Raw genomic sequence first — 23,458 nt, forward strand, 5'->3', positions numbered from 1 at the left:
AACGAAGTACAGATAATTACAAATTCCAGTGAAATCATGCACGTCTAAATATTTTTACTGGGTGGCTCATTTCAATGCATTTTCAGACCAGGTACTTAAAACGACTCAAATGAGCATATCAGTCAATCCAAATTTTGGCTTCCTAGGGGCATAAGAATGCGGTGAAAAATGGGTCATGAGAGAACATTCATATAGTAGTAAGAGTGGAAGTAAAGATATGCTTGTGTTTCACATCCAGACTGCTATGTACCCCGACAATCATCACAACAAAATGCAGCTGCTGACCTAGGTATGGCACCAACGAGTACCATGCCACTCATAGCTAAAGTGACCAAGCAGTATGCATACAGTCAACTTCCGTTAATTCGACCTTGACAGAAATGACAGAATTCATCAAGTTATCCCACTAGTTGAACTGAAAGAAGAGGCAGATAAAATGTCAAAACATAGTGCTGCTTTGATTGGCAGTACGTAGCAAATTCCATGGTGGTCCTGTATCTCACCTTGGCCAAAGGTTGCGCATGGATCCAGAATGTACCGTTTTAAGATGTATTTGGTGAGTGTTAGACGTTTTGCTACCAGAACACATTTTGAGCAGCCAGTAAAAAGACATTTGCTTTACTGTGACCGACCAAATCTTGCATATTCAGTTTCATTACAGCAGCAGAATACTGATTGAAATAAATCATGGACAACCAAACTTTAGATATAACTGTGTTATTTTCAATATTTCATTACATTCGTGTTCTATATATGCTGAGTTTTGGCTACCAGCAAAAGTACTTGTTTACTGACAAAAAACTACACCAGTACGTACCGTAAAAACCCGCGTATATTACAAGGTTTTCTTTTCCTATCTTTAGCATCCCAAATTTTCGCCTCGTACTATATGCGGATCCGAATGAATATTTCAGTCAGAAATTCAGGCTAGAAGTTTTGGTTTCGTTATTGCTGTGTGGCTATGGCTTGACTTCATTATTGCTTCCTTATTGCTGCGTGGATACGGCTTGGTTTCATTATTGCTGCGCGACTACAGCATTGCTTCTTTATTGCTGAGTGCGCACCTTGGCAGCACACGTACAAACCACGCTTCGCAAAGTGCATCTTTTTTATTCCACATTGAAGGACCAATATGCCCAGACCATGAAAACAGTACTCGGCCGCTTTCAAGAGAAAGGTTACTATAGCCGCACAGGACATCGACAACAGTGCGGCCGGGAGGCAGTTTGGTGTCAACAAGGGAAGCATTCACGGATGGGGTCGACAGAAGGAAGCCGTTTTTGCGCGCAGCGGAATGCGAAGAATTTACGGCCTGAAGTGTGGGACATTCCCGGAAATTGAAATTGCCCTGACGGAGTTCGTATGCCAACAGGGAGCCGCGCATCTAGCTATGAGCATGGAGCTTATGCAGGCAAAAGCTAAGGAGCTTGAAAAAGAAAAAGGGCTACCGAGCTCCGTCTTCAAAGCGATCAAGGACTGGATTTATCGTTACATGTGCCGTGCTAGTTTTTCTTTTACACCGCTGAACTTAGATTTTGCAAAAGCTGCCGAAATCGTTCGAAGAGCTGCTTGTGGCTTTCCAGCCCCACGTTATTTCGCTGTGCAAATCCAAGAACTCCCAGCTAGGGCAAATCGGCAATGCTGACCAAACGCCGGTTTATCTGGACATGCCATCACCCCTCACCGTGCACGAAAAGGGCTCTAAACAAGTTTATATCCGGTCCACTGGCAACGAGAAAATGCGAGTTACCGTCATGTTGTCGTGCGCGGCAGACGGACGCAAGCTTCCGCCCTATGTCATCTTCAAGTGGAAGACAGTGCCTAAAGGTGAGGAGCTGCCAAAAAATGTGGTCATTAGATGCCATGAGAAAGGCTGGATGAACGAGAATCTTGTGCTCAACTGGATAAAGTCCGTCTGGTGTAGGCGGCCCGGCGCACTGTTGTCGTTCCCATCCATCCCCGTGCTGAACGCATTTCGTTGCCATTTGGCCGACTCACTGAAGAGGCTGTTGCGTGAATCCGGCACTGAACTCATCGTTATCCCGGGTGGGATGACATGTCAGCTGCTGCCTTTAGATGTTTGCATGAACAAGCCGTTCAAGGACGCGGTCAAGCGGTGTTACACAGATTGGATGCGCTCAGGTGAGCCTGCAGTGACGCCAACCGGGTGGCTGAAGCGAGCTTCACCAGCCGCGCTATGAAAGTGGATTGTGGACGCACGGGCCAGCATACCAGAGGACCTTGTGCGTCACGCATTCAAGAAGTGCGGCATCTCGAACGCACTCGATGGCACAGAGGATGAGCACCTCTGGGGAAGATATGTCCGACAAAGAACTATTTGAAGAGAGCGCAGCTGAGGAAGACAGTGATTGAAGTGCAAAGTGCAATTTAAACAAATGTTTTCCTCAAGTTTTCTTAACTCGTATTATATGCGGATATAACCTTTTTTTTTCCATTTTCCAAAAATTTCAGCTCGTACTATATGCGGGTTCATAGTATACGCGGCTTTTTACGGTATTAGGATTATTTAGGCTTACCTGCTTCCTGCGTAGTATTGAGGACATCCATACTATAGGCACTTTCCCGACGACCCTTGACGACCTTTACAGCGAATTCGTAAAGTGTGTTTGGCCGCAGGTCGTCGATCATGCAGTTGAGGTTTGTGGAGTTGAAGTAGCGGTACTTGGGCTGTCCATGGCCCTTGTAGCGCACAGTGTAAAATCGTTTGTCCGTGATCGCCTGGCTGCTGGCAAGTGTGCTGTCACTCCAGAACAGCACAACCGTGTTAGGCGAAAGCACAATAGCCTTTAGGCCTACAGGTGGCAACATTGGAACCAGAGGCTCTGGGGCTGGAAAGGAACACAGAAAGATGGCATCAAGAGATGAGATAACAGAAAGCAAGCAAAAGAACTCATGCCTTCTGCCAGGGCAGTAACGAAACGGAATAAATACTAAGGTCGTTGCTAGATCGATCGATTGAAAGAACAAAACTTTAGAAAGAATACTCACAATACAAAAAGAAAACCATCGTAAGTGAGTGAGTGCTGCACTTCTTTCTTTGCCACTGTTTTCCTGCCTCATTAACAATGAAGCCAGCAACATTGTCTTTCGGAGTAAGGTTAAAATTGTACGCACACAATTGAGCTGAGAGCCAGAAATGAACACATTATACATTTACAGTTGGCACCAGAAGCTTCTCGCAGGATCTGAGAAAACATTGAATTTCCCAGCACTTTGTGACTGCAGCCAGTAAAACTACATAACAGTGCATTGTTGGCATAAAATCTGGATACCAGGCTGTGTATCACAGCTGTGAGAATGTTAAGTTTTTTTTTCTATCAGATCCTGCAGGGCCATAAGGTTTGAACATAAACGGCACATCTTCATCAAAAACCGATGTAGTGAGCCACCCATTGCATCCAAGTGCACCCAAATCTCAGGAAAGTAAGAATGACCCTCATCTTCACCGCTGAAAGCTTCAGTGAGCTTAGGGTGCAACACGAGGCCCACCAAGCTGCTATGAGTCAAGACGCAGAGTGTGCCACATACTTTTAATGAAAGGTGTAGGCACTTCAGTGTCCATGCTGAGCTGGCATCAGCTAATGCATGAGAACAGCAAAGAATTCAGCTATTTAGACTAACATGCAAGGCAAAAGATAATAAAATAACGAGAGATGTCTAGACAAAAAAAAAAGAATATCAAAATTTCATGCTATGCTACTACACTACTTACTTGATTCAATCAGTGTCTTGACAGTTTCATATATAGGCTGGCCATCACCAATCTGGTTGAATGCTCTTACGCTGATCACATATTCATTGGAAGGTTCTGAAAACATGGAAGAATAAGAGTTAGGCGCATTTATTCAAACTCCGAGAGTATTTCTTATTGTGAGATAGCATTGCACATCAAAACCTGATCTTAATTAACAACAGTGGAGTTAAGTACACAAATGCACCAAAAAACAACAAATGCAAAGCAACCACATTGTGCTGCTCTAGCTCGATGGTGCAAATGTTGCAGGCTGAAATGCAACGCCTTTTCAATGAGCTAACGAAAAAAAAAAAAGGAACTCACGCAAGTTTTCGATGGTGTAGTAGCGCTGCTTCCCATTGAGCACCTTTGTATAGACATCGGGCAGGCCTATGCCCCAGCCAATGGTGTAGCCACGGATCATGATATCCTGATTTCGAGGAGGTGCCCAACTAACAAAGATGCTTGTCGATGTTGGCTTCGCTCGCAGTCCACTTGGCTGATCGGGTACTCGGGACTCTGCAAGAAAGACATTAAGCAGCAGCAGGCTGGGTCAGTGTGCTCACAAACTTCCATCTTTCACCATGTTCGGCACGTTAACTTGCACAAGGAAGAAAATTTCATTTATGGCTTGCTTTATTAATTAGCAGAGGGCATCATAGGCAGCCTTCAGGCTAACTGAAATGACTGCCCGCATCTAATTTCCGATTTTCACAGAACTGCAGCAACGTAACTATTTGCTTCCCTGGCTCAACTGCAATTTGCAATTCTTTACAACAGACAACCTGGGTTTAGTCACTGATAGCCCAGATCAATCAAGATTGTTCACTGGCACAAAATGGTTATAGTAAATAATTTATAGTAGATTGAGATTCATGTGTTCTCCACTAAGAGAAAATACAAAATACTAGTAAGAAAGAAATAAAAGAGAAAGCATGAACTCATTTGCCTAAACTATAGTTTCATGCTGGGCACTGTGCTGGCGTAGCTGAAAAAAACTATCGGCTGCATAGGTCACTGGGCTTATGAGGAGCTGGGATCATGCATGAACTAGACAAACCTTGATAGTATATCATAGTCCACACAAGGGAAGGCACGGAAAGTCTACTTGATGTGCTAATCATCATCATCAATTGTAACAAACAATACTCTGCCGCGAGAACAGAGCCGTCATTTTGATAGAGGTGTTTCCATGTTTCTGCAAGCAATGCAGTTATGTATACAAAATAGCTATGCACTTCAATTTCCCTTTACATTCCTCTAAAGAGATTATTACTGATCCAAGAGATGAAGCATTCCATCAGTCTTCCAATCCATTCAGTACAACTCCACCTTATTTGAACAAATTTCAAGTATTGTATCGTACATTCAATTCAGTGAAATATTAAACCTGGTCCGATCAACGGTACCAACAGAGCTTTGTAAACGTTGTCTTAAATTGAGAGTGTCCATCTTGATTCTTTGACCACTAGACATTCCTTTAGCTTGAGGTGGCGTAGCGTAGCAATAAGGCCACTGGAATCAGATTTTAGAGTGCATTTAGGCCACAGCACTAAGTCGCCCCTTACTGCTTGCAAGACTTACCATCAAGATCATTTTGATACGTCTCCGCTGTCATCCAATCCGTAGCTGGTCCTGTACCATTCACAGATAGGGCCGCAATTTTCACACTGTACTGGGCGCCTTTCTCCAGTCCTGAGAAGGAGGAAAGAAAAGTCAGGGAAATAAAATGAAAGAAACAAGAAAAGTCAGAATTTAGCAGTTAAGCTTTCTGCTGAGGTTATAGCCTGGGTCAAACATAAAAATGAACTGTTGCACCTCGTGTGTGTGAATCTAACAAATGAAAAATGGGGAACCAAGGCGCCCAATTTTTGTTATTTATAACCACACAAAAACAACAGATAATATAGCAAAGGAAAGCATAGAGGAATTTATTTGTGGTTCTTAATTGAAGTGTAGTCATGATAAGCTAAAGGGAAATGAAAGTGGCAGAAAAAGCAGCTTGCTGCCGATGCGAGCCGAAATCACAATATCCGTGTTATGCATCCATTGCATTACTAATATCCCTTAGCTTGTCGTTACTACATCCCAATTAAGAACCACAAATAATTTCCCCTTTGATTTCCTTGGCTTCATTGTCTGTTGGCTTCATATGGTTGAATTTAATGCAGTGTCGCAAGAAACCGTAGGGCCCAATGCTGGATAATAAACATCTAACAGCTGGCAGTACAAAAGAAAATGAATGAATTATATAGTTAGACAAGAAACAATCTCCAAAAAGTTACAACCAGGAAGTTTTCTGTTTCCTGCTAAAATAATGCTAAAGTAAGCAACAGTAACAAGATTGTGTTAGGTGGTTGTTGCTTGCTTCTGCTGTTAGTAGCGACACTGCAACTCTGTTGTCCTTGCACACACCCTCAATATTGCGTTAACTAAACTGATCAAAATACAAATAAACATACTTTGTACATCATCCGCAGTCTATGAAGAATTGCAAAGCTTGGGTAGAATGCCACCAATAAGGGTGCTGACACCATTTTTAATTAAAAAGCTTTGGCTCACACATGCTACCAATATTCATGGGAACTACAGAATTATCACACTTGGCCTATGCTGAGTTTATATGCATAAAATCTGTTGCATTTAAGAATAAAAGTCAGTTTCTAGTGACTGCTGGGAGCAGCATTTTTATTTTGGCCCTCAATATATTAACCAAAAGTGCCAATAATTGAAAAATTTTCAAAAAATTGAATCAAGTTTATAACTGTAACTGCACAGTAAAAACAGACGTTGTAAGACCTGAATATCCTAGAACGTCTGACAGAAACAAAATTGATATATGCTGCTTAATCAATCTTTTAAACATTTTTAACATTTCGAAGTGTAAAATTACCTCTTTTAACGGTAAACATACTAATTTTATGTCTTTTTGTCACATAAATAACATTACTATTTTGCTTGATACTCAATACAAATATCTTGGTGTTAACCTAACTTTGACTCTTTCATGGTCAACGCACAATGCATACATATGCACCAATTCTTCAAGACCATTTGAGTACGTACGATGCAAGTTACATAATTCTACTAAAGGTATTCGTAAACTAGCTTACCTAACATTTGTTCGACCTCAACCTGAATACACCGCATCCATCTGGTCTCCCCATCAGAAATATCCGATTGAAAAACTCGAATCTATCCAGAATAGGGCTGCGTGTTTTATTTCAGGTTGTTATGACTATCACAAAAGCATAACACAAATTAAACTCAACCTCTCACTACAGCCCTTGCATGATTGTCATGATATAGCCCTGCTATCATTATTTCATAAATACATCCATAACACAGCGCCATCAGTTCTGCCTCTTGAAACTCCTCATTACAGGTCACAGAGGTTGTATAGTCGGTACAATTTCATGCGCATCTATGGAAAGACTAATTCATTTAACTACTCCGCTATGCCAAGAGCCATTTGCCTTTGGAACGACCGTCGTAATGCCATAGCTTATGAGAGTGACCAAGAAAATTTCTGGCTTCTTCTAACAACGCATTTTTCAAACTCTACATAACCTAACGTATTATTTTTATCCCTCAGACCTTTCCCGTTATTAAAGCACAACTATCCATTAAAGACTGTTTTGTTATAGCCTAATTATGTCCCGCTTGCTGTGTAATTCTATTGATTATATTTTACTGCGTGTAATTTTACTGTTGAATGACCTGTCACATTCAACAGCATTCGGTTTGCTCATTGTACATATTGTAACACCACATTACTGTATTTTAGCGCATTTCTTAAGCTGTATTTTTTGTACTGTATTCTCACATATATTCTAATTATTGTATATTATAATCTTTGAATGTACTCTCCCCCCTTACACGATGCCTCTTGGGGCCTGTAAAGTATCTTTAAATAAATTGTTGCGAAGCACTTTGGGCAGTAAGCATTCGTGACTGGAACGATAGAGCAGTGAGAGGTAGTACAGCCGATTGAGCATCAAAACAAGGTTTTTCTCTCTTGTCGTCGTTCCCTCTCCCATAGCCGCAGCCCCACTGCTCCTTATTTTACAGCACAAAATAAATAAATAATGAAAACAAACTTATTAAATATCTCCCATGGTAGGGTATCACAATGCTGTCACATTAACTGGATTTCTTGAACAGACAGAAAGTAAGAGAGAATTTTCACTAATTCACTTTGTATTTAATCTCTTTGGAAGATGTCTCAATTTTGGGATTGAAGTTCGGCAGTAATGAAGTACTAATGTCCATTCAGCAGAAATTCTGTGCTTAGCACCAGTTTCAAGAAATATGTCCTCAGAATCTGTGGTGAAATGCAATTATGTTCTGCTTAACATTTGTCAGCAGTGTGGAGCACTGGAATTTTTAACTGGAACATGAACTATAACAATGTGCAACTTTGTAGAGATCTCCGCGCACTTTCTTTGTACTTTCTAGAGGGCCACTGGGGACCCATGGACCACATATGGGAAAACCAGTCATCCAGAAAGATGTGCATACTCACCAGACAGGGCGTACAGCCTCCTGTTTCCATCAGTGGTAATGGTGTCTCCCCTTCGGCTGCCTTTCAGCTTGTATCTTATCTTGTAGCCTGTTATAATGCCATTCTGGGACTCCTTTGGTGGAGGTTCCCACCTAATTATAATGCTCTGTGACGAGAAGACAGATGGACAATACAGGCACTTACAATGTATGCAGTTAAGAAAGCACACTTGGCGACCTGTTATGAGTCAATCTTTTTTTATTTTTTCATATTAAAGCTAAGCTCTTTCTTCAAGATCCAAGAATTTCTCAAAGAACTTAAGCTCTTGGATGACTTTTCTGAAGAGGGGGAGTAACTCTCTACGCTTAAGTTTTTCCCTTTGAACAAAGCATGCAGCGCATAAATGCATCACACTGTTAAACTTGCTTTAGTTGTATGTTGCATTGCTATAGCTTGCAGATTACTCTTTACAGTTGGCATTCTTTGTCATTATAGCCAGTTTACACTGGAGCCACAGAAGGCTATGGGCACAGCCCATACAAAAAATTGTGGCATAAACTGAGCTCTAATGATGATCTTTGCAACAAAAAGGTTGTCACAGAAGTTTTTAAATGCTTCAAGTTTAAACACTGCTGTGACTCCAAGCAACAATGCATGGTTATACAATCTGTTCTGTATGGTGCAGGTGTCAATGAGGGCCTATAGTGCTGGTTCCATCAAGCTCACACTGCATTTTCCGTCGAAGGTAGCTGAAAGCTGTATACAACAGAACAGTCAAAAGCTTCAATAAGATTAAAAACTACTCACGGTGGAGCTGGCCGCTTCAAGTGTTACATTTTGTGGTATGTCGGATGGTGCTGAAAAACAGAAGTGTGTTGCAAAAGGCTTAGCATGACTGCCAAGCAGATATATTTTCTACAAAAACTAACTTCTTGGACATAAGGAAATATTTTGATATTTCAACCACATTGTGTCCATTAAAGTTGGCTTTTCAGCACTGTTGACTTCAATATGAATAACAATTCCTTTTTTTCTTTTTTCGCAGGAAAAATAACAGCGACCATACTTCACTGTGAACAGGGCAGAAACTTCACTTAATTCACATACATAAACTTTTTCTCATAGTTACGGTTAGTAAAGCAGACACAGGTGCGGTTTTCATTATTGCACATTTATTGCAGCAATTGTTGATAAGCAACTGTTTGTTACATAACCAACACATGATCTTTTTTTCACTGAGCAGATTTGTAAAAAAAAAAAATAAGCCTATGACATACAGCTTGATTAGGCATTTGCAACAGGACTTTACATACAAGTACACCAAATAGGTTTCACAGGCAAGTAAACAAAATAAAAGGCCAACTTCAACAACAGGATGAACACATAGAAATTTCACTAATTAGGTTTTAACTGCTGAATTCAATACATATGTTTCTATGGCAGAGTCAAAGTTAATCCTCCTTTTAGACAAACAGTCTGAAAGATGCTGATAATGACTAGTGCTCCAAATTAGCTGTTCCTAAAGCTGCCATCAAAAGCACATGTCCAAAGCACCAAAGCCAGCTGCCTTCATCCAATTGACATGTCTGCTAACTATGGTTGTTCTTACTTCCTTTTAGCTGATCTGGCTAATAAGTCACTATCAGCTCTGGCGTTCTATGACACAGCACTACATGCCAGCATTACACTATTTAAACTTGAAATATGTGATCAAATAAGGTCACTCACAAGCAAATGGGATACACGAAGTGCTGCATATGCAAGAAGAGCATCATGAACTAAAAATTATGCCTAACAGTATGCAAACTGAGTTGGCCATTTATATTTAAATTTTCACCACCTTGCTTAAGATGGGACAATTTAGTAAATAATTGCCGATTTGTTCAAAATTAATTACAGCCAGTTTGAAATGTCTTGCCCGTGGGTCCATGAAACCCAGCTACAAAGGGAAATATCCAGCTATATGCCATAGATGACTTTCTTTTTAGATCTTGAAGCAAAATAACTTCCCTATATATATACGTAACTTCAATCATAGAAAGTAACTCAAGCCATAAACATTTGACCTAAATGAATGCCACTCACTTAGTTTGTAGATACACAGGTACACACCTGTGCAAGATTGCCATGACAAAAAAAAAGGCACGTAGTAGTAAGTCTTGGTTCAGCCTCATTAGTTTGACCACAAACTCACCATCTGAGAAGGTACGCGCAAGTGTCTCCTCAGAGCTGATGCCCGAGCCATTCTGGTTAACTGCCGTGATCCAAATGTTGTACTCTGTGTACTTCTTCAGGTTCCTCAGGTGGTACCATGTGTCCGTGGTGGTGACCCGCTTCTCCTCGTCCTCCGTGGTACCGGTCTCCTGATAAGAGAGCTGGTAGTGCTGAACAACTTCCTTACGGCTCTCCGGTGCCTCCCAGTAGACACGTATAGCCGTGGGCGAGACTGGAATGGCTTTCAAGCTGCGCGGTGGCCCAGGAATGCTCACTGAAACGCAACAGGAAAACAGAAGCATAAACCGCTTTTAAACATGTCTCTCATGCTTTATGCACATTGACCGGAATTTAAATGTTGCACAGTGTTATGGTACAATTTGTGAGTACTATCTTCTCAAGCAGTGTACTTTAGATGACTGATCACTAATCAAAAATAGAATTGAATTATTTGTGCTCATTCATTAGCTTGCTGGCCTGTTTTAACTGATTGATTAATGAAATTTCACATCTTGAAGCTACGTGTGGGCTATAAGAGATTTGGTGGGGAGCTCTATATTGATTTCAATCATCTGCCCCTGTCAGAAAGTAACCATACCGTGGTGGACAGGAATTGAACCCACGACCTTATCCTCAGCAGCAGGACACCCTAGCCAAGAAGTCACCATGGCAGGCGGCCCTCTGTTTTGATCTGTCTATTGCATTTACAAAATATAAACGGGAAAACATAACCTGTGAGTTGTCTTTGCCACAACATTAATGGCTGTGCTTAATTTTCAGTTCATGAAATGGTTTTCTTCTTAAATAGAAGCTGTGGCAGTGGTTTAAAAGCATGAATTTTCTGCACTGCAGTGTGATGTTGTGTTGAGTATGCAGAACATCTTTTCACCTCTAAGCGAGCATAATGTTTCAGGCGCAAAAAGAAACCTTAGAAATGATTGTTTCTGGGTGCAAGGACACACCATTTCCGTTCTCCAAACAAACCTTTCCTGGGGCAACAATGGTTGCCAGGGTCCATTGTTGCCCGGGTGACCCATTCAATGTTACCCATATTTTAGAGAGCTGTTACAAAGAGTTAGACATGTTTTGCTCCTTTTTTTGTGCACTAAAATAAAGATGACAAGTTACATTTCTTGGGCATTAACACAAATAAAAAACACAATGACAACAACAATAAAAAAGGCTCTTTTTACTATTTGTGGGGATACCTAACTGATAAGTCATCCAACACCACAGACTTTCAAGACTCAGTGGGTACTGGTGTCTTGACAGGCCCCGAAAACATCACATACAGCACAAACATTAAGAATGTTTGATCCTTTCAACGAAAGCCTCTGTTGCCTCTATCAGAATCTAGTTTGCCAGTAGCTTACCTTCAGGGTTTGTTTCCACCTCTAGCTCTGGTGAGCTCTCGCCTGGTCCATGTTCATTGTAGGCAACCACCCGGAAATAATACTTGGTGGATGGTTGCAATCCCTGAATGATGATCTCCTCTAGACTCTGCCTTGTGGTGTTCAGGACACGTTCCCTGAAAAATGGCACAAATGAGTAGGTGCTCTAGATGTGTTAAGCAGATGAATCATTTGTGGCTCAATGCAACATTTGGCTTCACAAAAATCACAGTGCTAATATGTAGTGCCGATGGTGTGGCACTGTTTGCTAAGCAAAACAATTAAAATAAAACTCCAGTGTACAGCAACAGTACATACATCAATTATTAACTTTTACTTAAAGACAAGACTTAAATCACTGACTAGTAAATGCAAACTACAAAGAGCATTTCTGGGTAATTTGCGTCAATGATGGACAAGCTGTGGAAAAAAGTTGTGTACAGAACTTAGCTTGGGTCCGAGTGACTGGGAAACTTGTCTTATTCCAAGATGCTGTCTAGAAGTGTAAGAACAAGTTCATAAGACACCCAAGCCTAAACATGGGTGTTCAAAGTGAGTGCCACTGAGGTTACCACATATTGTTGAGAGATTATATGTTGAGGAAAATGCACTGTATTTGACACAACTGCAAAAGCCATAGCTCCCCTTTAATGGCATTCTCTAGCAATGGGAGAATCAACTTGATGTTTGGAAGCACTTGCCAACAGTGAGGCCAAGCTTTAATGTTGCCAGGGACAAAACTCACTGATCACAACTCCTGCATATTGGAGCTGGTACACTGCGATGATGACAATAACCTTAGCTTGTCTGTGGCAAAGTGCACAAATATACGGCTCTAGCTGTCAATCACAGTTGACACTAACCGTGTGGAGCCTTCCTCTCTGTAGTAAACCGAGTATGCCAGGATGTGCCCTTCCACTCTTTCGGGGACGCTCCACGAGAGTGTCGCAAAGCGCGTTGACACAAGGCGTGCCGTCACTTCCCGTGGTGCAGATGGGACGTCTTTGCTCCTCTGCAGATTGCCTGAGGTTTCCAGCAAGGGGGTAGTGAAAGTGGCATGTGTAGCAGGGCGAGAAGATTCTGAGTTAGCAAGCGTAAGCAGAAGGCCAAGAAGAAATGTTGACGCATTTTTTTTTTCATGCATATGCAATAATGGAGTTGAAGCAACAAACACAATGTGAGTGATGACAGATTAGAAATTTGAAGATTTAAAGTATATAGTTTTGATTGATATCAAATTCCGTATCATAGATAAAGAGCAGAAAATAGAAAGCGAAATATAGAAAGGAAAAAAATTTTTTTGAAGTAAGCATAAGAGAGCAGCAATAGAGCAAGCATAAGAGAGCAGACAGGTTTGAGATAACAAGAAAGTGAAAGGTTTTAGTCAGCAGAGAAAAGGTTCAGCACAGAATGTAGCAAAGGTGGGGACAAAAACAAAACAAACATTGTGAGCTCATTTCTAAAGACACAATGGCAGCCACCAACAAGACAGCTTTTATTTTTGAAGAAAGCACAATAGCATTTCATGTATTTTTTTCAAAATTCAGCTTGACAAGAAGATAGAAAGCTACTATTCTAAAAATGCCAACAAAGTAAGCCAGTGTGTTCTGTCAATATACTGTTCTAGTACATTGAGTGCAGAAATTATTTCTTTTTATGCTTGCTCAGTTATGCGTACTTACTTACTGTTAAGGTAAACTGTCTATAAAAAAAAATGTTCTATGCCAATAAAGTTGGGCAGGGGATTGATGTATAAATCAGGAATGCTGGATTTGATTCAGAAAAGGAAGCTCATTTTCATGCCACTTTCATGAGCACATTCATGTCCTTTACATTAAAATATACATGGCCTTTGAGGCATACACTGCTTTACAAAGGTTCTGCATAGCTGCAGGCATGAGAATTTACGTAACAAAAATTTCGTGTAGAATTATTTTGTGGAATTTTCAGCACAGTCATCATTACAGTCTTTTTTTTTCTATTTTCCAACAAAGAGAGACAAGGCCCTCAAATGTTGTCTTCAGTATTTTTAAGAGATCTACAGCCAGATCTCTGGTGCCCAGATTATACATTCAGTGACATTTCACATCACTATATCTGGCGATGGTGAATACCAAGCATTTTGTGCATAAAATGTGCTTGAGAACTCACCAGGGTCCAAAACAATTAGTTGGACAGCAGTCTGTATGTTGCCAGCAGGGTTGGAGCCAAAGCACTGGTAGATGCCTTTGTCAGCATCAACCAATCCCAATATCCTGAGGCTGTTGCCATTGACAATTTGGAAGTACTCGCTCTGAATGATTGCCTCGCCATTGTGATACCACTGCACCACTGGATCTGGCTTTCCATACACTTCACATTCGAACTCAATGTCCTCTTTTCCATAGGCGACTTTATTCTTCGGCTTTTTGGTGAACCTTGGAGGAACTGAAAGATTGCATATGACACAAATTCGTGTGGTTTTTATGTAACAGCCATACAAATGCCCAAAATTCCCGGCACCCATAGGCTCAAACCCAAAACTGCCCCCTCAGTAACTGTTTATAAAAACATGGGACCGTCTCACATAGGTAACTTTTGCCAATGGTAGAGCTAGCAGCACCTAAATGTATCCAACGAAGAGTACTGTTGACATGCCTGTCTGATAAAATGGGCCTCACTATATATAATCATTGCCTGGACTCATCTCTTTGCAGTATTTTAACATACTATTCTGCAACTGTATAGTATTGACAATGTATTACTGCAGGTCAAGAGAAAAAGACAGGATAAACCAAATGGTATTCATTAATACTGTTGACAATTCCGATATAAAAAAATTGAATTGGGGCATAAAATATTTCGAAGCTGCACAGTGGGCTATAAGGGATGCACAGGCGAAGTTCTGTGGATTCATTTTTGACCACCTCGAGTGGTTTAACATGCACCCAAAACATATGGTGCATGGGGGTCTTTGAATCCTGCCACTACCGAATGTGTTTGCAGTGGCCAAGTATTGAACCCCCGACCTCCTGCTTAGCAGCAGGCTGCCATAGCCACTGAGACAATACGGCGGAGATACCCAAGTATGGACAGATGATGACTACACTGTCTACGCTCTCTGTTCCAAAAATGTGTAGCAGCCATGTCACCATGGAGGCACTAGCCGTAAAGTATGGTGCTGCTGCAGTTGCCAATGCTGGCCTGTCTGCAAAATATGGATGCCCTCACAGTCACTAGAGTATTAAAAGTGTCAGAAAAGGCCAGCACTAGCGACCAGGCAGATTCTCACAAAGCTTCACGTAGACCTATGCAGTGATCATGGCGGGATGCGTTTGATATTTGTACTGACTACATAAGAAGGGACAGTGCCTTTAAAACCAAGCTGGAAGAAGCCCTTTTGAAACTTGGACATATAACTGTTAGCTTAAGAACTGCTATCAAGTATAATAATACCCACATTAAAAAGGCACAGGAGGGTTTCTTTAAGTATTAGCAGTGCAATTTGTACCAGTAGTGCAGGAAAAAGGTATTGAAAGGAAATGCACTGTACCTTGTACTTCCACGGCGGCACTAGCGTCAACCGAATCCTCATGGTTCTCAGCCCGGCACATGTACGTGCCTTCATCGGCTTCCTGGATGCTCTCAATCTGTAAGCTTCCCACGCCTACTTTTCTGAACCTACTGTCTAGAAGTCTGCAATTCAAGAGAACCAACACTGTCAAAATCAAGATAGCCACTCCAATCCATAGAAAGTTATGCACTTAACATCAACAACTCCAGTAGAAAGCTCTATGATAAGCACAAATATAACAGGTAAAGTAACAGCTTAGGAAAAAAAGAAGCTTGGCCACCATTTTGAAGTTAAAGAGCTTTGCCTCACCCCATTCAAGTTCTTGGATCGCACAACATATAGTACACAATATTGACATAAGTGCTGCCATATGGTACATACTGTTGGCTGCGTTTCAAAGTAAGTTGGCCAGAAATATAAGATAGCAGGGGCAGAGAGAGACAAAGAAGTCCTTACGACATGTCAATGGTGACACCATCTTTCAACCAGGTCAGATTTGGTCGTGGGTTTCCATTAGCTGCACAGTCAAGGGTGACGTTTGACCCCTTCACAGCAACAGTGCTCTTTGGTGCTGCCACAAAGGTCGGTGCTGATATCTTGTTTGCATCGTCTGTGCATGAACAAAGAGCAAATGCCAAGTCAACTTCAACTGTTGCACTATTGGTGTGAGCAAGCTAAAATCCATAGCACAGTGCCAAGAGTAGTGCAGCCTTACAGTGCAATCTCTGTTTGATAGTTTGCTTGAGTGTATCTAATTAAGAAGTTTGTGTGACAGCTTAAGCCAGGGGTTACATGTTACGATTGAATATACCCATAGAGCCTTTGCAAAATGTACTTCCCACTTTGCATATGTTCAGAGCCCACATTAAGCCATCCATTGGTCTCCTAACACACCCAAAAGCCCTTGAGACTAAGGACAATGCTTTTCACACCCATGAGTGTTGCAACACCGAAGGCTTAAGAGGAGACTACACAGCTTCGAGTTGACAGTCATCCACACAAGCACATTGTATGTTATTGACAGAGGCCATACATTTGGTTTGTGCTGTGCAAGCCCCGCAGGCAGTGGCACCGAGTGTGGGATGCCGTCCTTCTGACAAAGAACAAGCAAATTTTCCAACATGAGGAAGAGATTTTTTTGCACAGATCAATGCCTTCTTATTTCTCGACCATCTCTCTTTTACACATATTTAGGAAGAAGTGTGACCACTGAAAGAAGCTGGTCTTGAACACTGTATGTCACACCCCCATAATGAACAAAATATTTCGCAAAGTTCTGTAAGTCAGCTGCTCAGCAAAGCTTGATTGAGACCAAAAGGTGTTGAAAAGAATTGCTTTGCTGCCCTTCTTGTGCAAGAAGAAAGTTCTAGCGAAAGATCAGTGGTAGCTTTGTTTGTTATTTTCTATGTATGCAGAAAAAAGGCATGATCACAGCACCACTGCTGTGAATATTCTTTTTTTTTTAGAGAAGCTATGCTGCAAAATAAAAACTCTTTCAGCTGTCTGATGAGATGCCCTAGATATCAGCCATCAACAGAACCAGCAGTGACAGGGAGTGTACACATTAATGCAGGGGTCATCTATAGGTTTATAGGTTTATAGGTTTATGTATGTGCCATGATAAGTTTCACCTATCCTTCTTCAATATAAATGTGAGAGTGGCATCTAACGAGAATATCTTCTAGTTAGAGATGAGCTTTGCTGAGCAGCCAACTTACGATATATACTAGTCTCCAAATGTGTGAGTGGAACTTTGCCTCATTTCACATTCCCAGCTACTGGCAAAACCAATTTTCATTCAACTGAATCAAACACAAACTGGGCGTGCTAGCACTTAGCTTAGGCACGTAGTTTCATCAGAGGGATTGCATCATCTTCTATCTCATAAAACACACAAACTGTATTCATGTACACTGATTGAATAACCGATGGCGCTACCACTAGCCTGGCAAGCTGTCTTGCGGAAAAGACAGCTCTAGGATAAGGGACAGGATCAACAGTATCTGTAGTTATACCATAGGAGAGGCTGACAAAGAGGTTTCCAGCAGAGGAGACACGGTTGCGGTCAGCGTTGTGGGCACTGCACTGGTACGCTCCTTCATCGGTTGTCTGCACAGCGTCAAGCTCCAGGGCGCCGCTGGGCAGCACCAGCATGCGTGCAGGGTCCAGCTGTAGTGCCTGCTGGTCCTTCAACCAGATCACATCTGCTGGGGGCAGGGCGAATGCTGAACATGGAAAATATGCTGTCTGGCCCGGGAACAGCCGGAGGTCTCGTGGCTGCTCATCAAACCGTGGCAAAGCTGCAACAGGTGTGGCAGAGTGAGTGAACGTGAAAGATGTTTTGAATTTCTCAGGTCACGGCATGTAAGGTCAAAGGTGCTGTTGAGCCATTTGGTGAAGTTCTTGTGACAACCCTGGCACTCTAAAGCTGTGAATTGTCAGGACTAATGCATTCTCTCTAACGCATGCAAGCACTGCAAATACAACTCTAACTCACCTCGTGTCCTGTTGCCATTTCCTCTCACGTGCAAAATGGCTTGGGAACTTTGACAAAAAGTTTATGTCACACGGCACACAGAAGGGTTTTTAGGTGACGATACAAATGAAATTGAAAAAAATATATATATATATATTCTTGCAGATGCCACTGAAGATTACCATCACAGTCAGCAATAACATTCCAGTTACCCTGCTGCATTTTTCATGCTACATTACCCATGTGGACAGGCTGCAGCCTAGTGTTCACCCTCTTAACCTCTCTGCTCTTCATATGGGTGTTACATCATTGCCTGTGCCAATTAATCACATGCCTCCCTTTGCCATCCTCCTCTCTGCATGTGCTTCCTTCTTCACTCTTTACTCTCCTTCTCCTCGCTCTCATTACCCTCTGCCACCTTAGATCGCGATACACCAACCACGAAAACCTGAAGAAGTGCCTTGGAAAGCTGTCACATTAAAATGCACCATGCTGCACTGAGACAGAGGAAAAGCTTGTTGGCAGCATGCTATTTTTTCACAATGAACAAATACATACTTGCATAAGCTTCTGTTTCTTTAACTGTGTTCTACAACAAGGACAGGCATAGCTGAAGTAAGACTGATAGTGGGCATGTCTCAGGATGTGGCTTTGTTACCAACAGAGTGCAACAAAGGTAGAGGAAGTTTCATGAAGTGGAAAATGGATGACCAATTTTGACCACAACAGAGGCAATAAGTCTGTTCACTTACTAGCAGATGATAGCCAGGCACACCCTTTTCAACCAAGCAAAGAATTGGAGCTCAATATTTTTAAACGAGAACCCATTGGTCATGTGGATCCTATCCTATAGCCAGCTCAATATATTTAAATGAGAATATGTTGGTCATGTGGATCCTATCCTATCCCACCTGCCACTACTTAATGCTTGAGGCAACTAGCAGAAAGCAGGTGCTTCCTGCTGCTTTCTACATGATTCTCCACAGCACTGCAGCAACATCTGCAAGACAGTGGAGCTCAGACCTGACAGAGGAAGCAAGCTCGGGCTAATGCAATAACAGCACGACTAGGGAGTCATTATCATCATCATCATCAGCCTGGTTACGCCCACTGCAGGGCAAAGGCCTCTCCCATACTTCTCCAACTACCCCGGTCTTGTACTAATTGTGTCCATGTTGTCCCTGCAACTTCTTAATCTCATCCGCCGACCTAACTTTCTGCCGCCCTCTGCTAAGCTTCCCTTCCCTTGGAATCCATTCCGTAACTCTTAATGACCATGGGTTATCTTTCCTCCTCATTACGTGTCCTGCCCATGCCCATTTCGTTTTCTTGATTTCAACTAAAATATCATTAACTCGCGTTTGTTCCCTCACCCAATCAGCTCTTTTCTTATCCCTTAACGTTACACCTATCATTCTTCTTTCCAGGGAGTAGCAAATACCAATAATCCTATTGCCTTGTACCTAATTTTTTGCAAGCGTCATTGCTTCAGTAGTTTCAATATTGGTGGTACATAAATGAAGAGTTATTTTCACGGAAGACGGGTGAATTGGTGCAAAGGCCATGTAACATGCAGAATTTCAAGACTAGAAGTTACCATGAGGCTCTGAGCATTGCTACAATGTCTGACTTCACTCATGTGAGCTGTCACTGCTAAAGTATAAATTAAAGAAAAACACCAAGTCTTGGGCATTTCTTCTCATGTTGAGAGAAAATGTTGAGAGACAACATACACTGCATGTTCGAAATTTTTTAAAAATAGAAATATAAGTGGTTACAGGTGTCAGTCACACTGCATCAGTACATATATGACAAGGGATAGAATTGCAAGGCAGGTTGCCAACTCCTGTGCCAGCGCACACATAGACTTTACTTAAGTCATAAGAACTGATCCCAAGAAAATTCACATGCCAAGAATGTTTGTTTCTGCTGCGCAGGAGTTTGAAAACTGTAGGCTCAAAGATGAGTACACTTACCAGCCACTTGGAGCTTGGCTGACCTGCTGAGCATGGTACCAACATCAGCTATGGTAGCGACACACTGGTAGACTCCTTCGTCAGGACGTTCAGCTCTCGTGTGGTGAACACTCCTAAAGTGCAGGGAGCCATTGGACAGAATGGACCTGCAGCAACAAGAAGGAAGAAGGTTGCAAGGCTATGTGAGTGTGTGGGAGGACATGAAGTTCAGGACAGCTTACTAAAGTGTTTTGATATGTGCATTTATTGTCAATTAAATGAGTTGCTTTCTGCACTTCCCATTCTTTTTATCTCGTGTGGATTTGTCCCCCCCCCCTTTTTCTGGTATTCTCTTTGTTTATTTACTTTTTTTCTACCATGTATGTCACATAGAATAGCGACCATCGGTGAAATTCTTTTGGTTTTAACACTTCAGTGATTCAATTTGTAACATAATAAAATTTACTTTTAAGACAAGATTAGCTCATTCTTGTGTACATATCTCTGAGAGTGGCAAATGAAACAAAGGTTGGCGACAAGACAACTCAGTAATCTGAAGGAAGTGAAAATTTGCACTACAGTCCACTTACAGTCTACTTACAGTCCTTACAGTCTACTTACTTACAGTCTACTTACTTACAGTCTACTTACAGTCTACTTACAGTATCTACTTAGTATCTACTTAGTATCTACTTAGTATCTACTCAGTATCTACAGTATCTACTTACAGTCTACTTACAGTCCAGCCCCTTTAATATTACCTTTAAAATATTTTATCATTCTCTACACTTATTTCCTGTGAACTAGCTTCATTCAGGCATTTGTGCTCATGCATTATATTTTTTCTCAATGGCAGAGAAAATCAACACTGCTTTTCAGAAAGAACACAAGCATTTTTACAAGAACACACCTTCTAGGGTCATTGATGAGGTGTAGCAGCGTGCCCTCACGCTTCCAGGAAACTGAGGGCCTTGGGTCACCTGCCGCAGAACAGTTGAGCAGCGCAGGGCCATCCTTGGAGACGACGGTGTCTGAGGGCTCCTCCAGGAATCGAAATTCAGCAAAGCTTACTCCCACTCCTGCAAGCAACAACACAATTTCATTGTACCACAGGCTACTACTTCACACCACTGCTCCCACATGATAAGGAAATTTAAAGTTAAATTTGAACACCCCATCAAATTTAAGTTTCATACTTGTGTAGTGTGAAGACTACAGTCAGGAAAATATAACATGTGTGTGACATACACAGTCACAGCATCAATTTCAATTGACAGAACCCCAGAGTAGTAGTAGTAGTAGTAGTAGTAGTAGTAGTAGTAGTAGTAGTAGTAGTAATGAAGAATCATTGTAGCAGACAACGAGTTCATGTATGTCAAATATTTATTGTTCGCGCTATCACCTCCTTTTTTTTTTCGTTTCTACACTGCATAAGAAATATTCAATGAAAGAGCTGAAGTTAGTGGTTATTATAACCACCTTCGCGAGTGCAGACAGGAAAGAGGCGGCCCGTCGGGTCCGGCCGCGTGGGGCCGTCTGCGTATTAAATTGACGCCCTGCGAAGCGACAGTGTGAGCGCGTGTGCTTCATGAATGCGCGCGATACGCTGCGGAGAGCCTCACAAGCACTGACGCGCCGGTGGAGTGTAATGGGCGCAGCGGCGATTGCACTGCACGCCCGCTTGCCAGCGAGGCGAGGAAATCGGACAAGGCCGTGACTAACGGATGGTGCACGGTACAAGCGCGCCCCGCGTGCAAGTAGGGCAAAGCGCGCGTGCACAGCTTCGAAAAACACGCGCTGCGCAGACGGCATCCACGCACCAATCGGCGGCACGGAGCAGGTGTGTCCAAGACAAGCGCCGCGTGACCCCGGCGCGTCATTCGCGTCAAGACGCGCGCGTGTGCCCGTGGTGGGCTACGTATGACAGCGCTATGCTCCATCACGTGTTCACCCGAGAAAGGCGCGAAGCTGCTGTGCACGGTTCCAGCTTTCCGGCTAGCCACAGGCAAAGCCGCCTCGGTGCGAAGGCTGTCAACCCTGGCTAGCGCCCCTCACGCGGACTTCGAGGCCTTTCACGCCGCAGTGCACTCTCACGTGACCAGCGCTTAGCGCAGATGCTACATCGTATACGCCACGTGACGCGTACATCCGGCTGCGTTGCGCCGCGCAGCACGAAGCGTCAAGACCGCCGTGAGCGAATATCCTGCCTTCGGTGCGCGAGTCCTCCTCCTGGCCGTCTCTCGGCACGCTGCCGACGGCCACGTACGCGATACAACGTCTGCGATGACGTTTTACTTTCAATCTCGGCAGCTCGCGAGAGTGAGATCGGGAGATTGGCGTGAAGTTTAGCCGGCGTGGAGCCGAACCAGGTGAGGCGGTAGATGCGCCTGGGTGCACTGCGCGCGGCGTGCGGGCAAGGCGGCGGCGCGCCTTGATGAGGTGGGCGTGGCCCTGTAAGGCGCGCGCGTCGTGCGGATGATGTGCGTGCCGCACGCACGCGCTGGCCTCGACGGCGCCGTTCGTGGCGAGCGCTGTGATGCGCGCAACGGCCGAGCGGGTGGTGATTAAATCCCACCGGCACGTGAAAGGGCAATGAAAAGTGTTCACGGTGTCCTCGCAAGTCGTGAAGGCAACCTACGCCCTGCGAACGTAGCGATACATCATACCATGTGCTTGGACACTGGAAAACCTGCGACTCATTCTCCGTGCGACCCTGTTCTTCCCTTCCCCTCTCTCATTAAAATTCTCAACGACAACAACAAAATTGTTTATTTCGTATCTGTCGCACCTCATCACCTCAAATAATCTATTGGGTACCAATATGATGAAACCTCGCTATTGATAATGAGCGCACCGCAACTAGAAATAAGGCACACACACACACGCACACACACACATACACACACACACACATGACATATATGACATATACACATACATACATATGAGAGAGAGAGAGAGTGAGTGAGAGAGCCTACGCAGTTGCTCATCTGCAGCACGACGACGAAAACTTAAAGTGGGCCTCTCCACATGCTTACTGTTATTGTGGAGAAGCCAGCTTCGACGAAGCTTGCGCACGTGTTTTTTGCTTTGAAACCGCGCCACGTTCAAAGAAAGAGATATTGTCCTGTAGAATGAAAATTTGTGTCGCAACATTCAGTAGGCACGGAATTCACATTAAATGGCAGCTTACTCAATGCCACAGAACAGGCGGCATGGCGCGGGTATCAACAGCAAGCGTTCTTTCGTGCTATCCCGGAGCAGCGTTTCTTCACACGAGAACCGCTCGGGCCGGCTACGGACACAGCACACCTCCTGCGGGATCAATACGCAGTGTACTCGTTCGATCGAGCGTTTGAAACAGCGCCATCGACAAGCGCAATGGCCCCGCCGTGGCGTACGTGGCAGGCAAGCGTGCCGGCAAGAGCGTATTCGGGTCAGAGCCATGCGTCTTCTTTAAGGACGACGGAGACGGGCCCGCTCTCGACCCGATGCCGAAAAGAAAACGCAACGGGATACGAAGACGTACGGCCGGGCATCGCCAAGGCCTTCCCCATCGAGACCTTTTTCCGCGGCGGCGGTACGAGACCACGAAGGATGCGCGCGCGGAG

The 23,458-nt window shown here is 43.2% G+C and overlaps 1 protein-coding gene across 5 annotated transcripts in view; it reads right to left on the reverse strand.

Moving 5' to 3' along the window:
- Positions 1-23,458, reverse strand: part of fra (neogenin protein frazzled) — a 305,588-nt gene that overhangs the window by 26,144 nt on the left and 255,986 nt on the right. For 4 of the 5 annotated variants that reach the window (XM_075693300.1, XM_075693302.1, XM_075693299.1 and 1 more), the window contains exons 2-16: positions 20,758-20,926; positions 19,869-20,014; positions 17,432-17,716; positions 15,873-16,026; positions 15,396-15,538; positions 14,015-14,290; positions 12,727-12,943; positions 11,846-12,000; positions 10,453-10,746; positions 9,066-9,115; positions 8,280-8,424; positions 5,339-5,449; positions 4,079-4,273; positions 3,734-3,829; positions 2,538-2,849 (exon numbers count right to left, since the gene is read on the reverse strand). In XM_075693300.1, coding sequence (XP_075549415.1) covers positions 2,538-2,849; positions 3,734-3,829; positions 4,079-4,273; positions 5,339-5,449; positions 8,280-8,424; positions 9,066-9,115; positions 10,453-10,746; positions 11,846-12,000; positions 12,727-12,943; positions 14,015-14,290; positions 15,396-15,538; positions 15,873-16,026; positions 17,432-17,716; positions 19,869-20,014; positions 20,758-20,926 — 2,748 coding nt within the window. The remainder of the gene's footprint in view (positions 1-2,537; positions 2,850-3,733; positions 3,830-4,078; positions 4,274-5,338; positions 5,450-8,279; positions 8,425-9,065; positions 9,116-10,452; positions 10,747-11,845; positions 12,001-12,726; positions 12,944-14,014; positions 14,291-15,395; positions 15,539-15,872; positions 16,027-17,431; positions 17,717-19,868; positions 20,015-20,757; positions 20,927-23,458) is intronic. The other variant, XM_075693301.1, reaches the window with a different exon arrangement.

This window comes from Dermacentor variabilis, chromosome 5, assembly GCF_050947875.1.
Source record: "Dermacentor variabilis isolate Ectoservices chromosome 5, ASM5094787v1, whole genome shotgun sequence".
NCBI lineage: Eukaryota > Metazoa > Arthropoda > Arachnida > Ixodida > Ixodidae > Dermacentor > Dermacentor variabilis.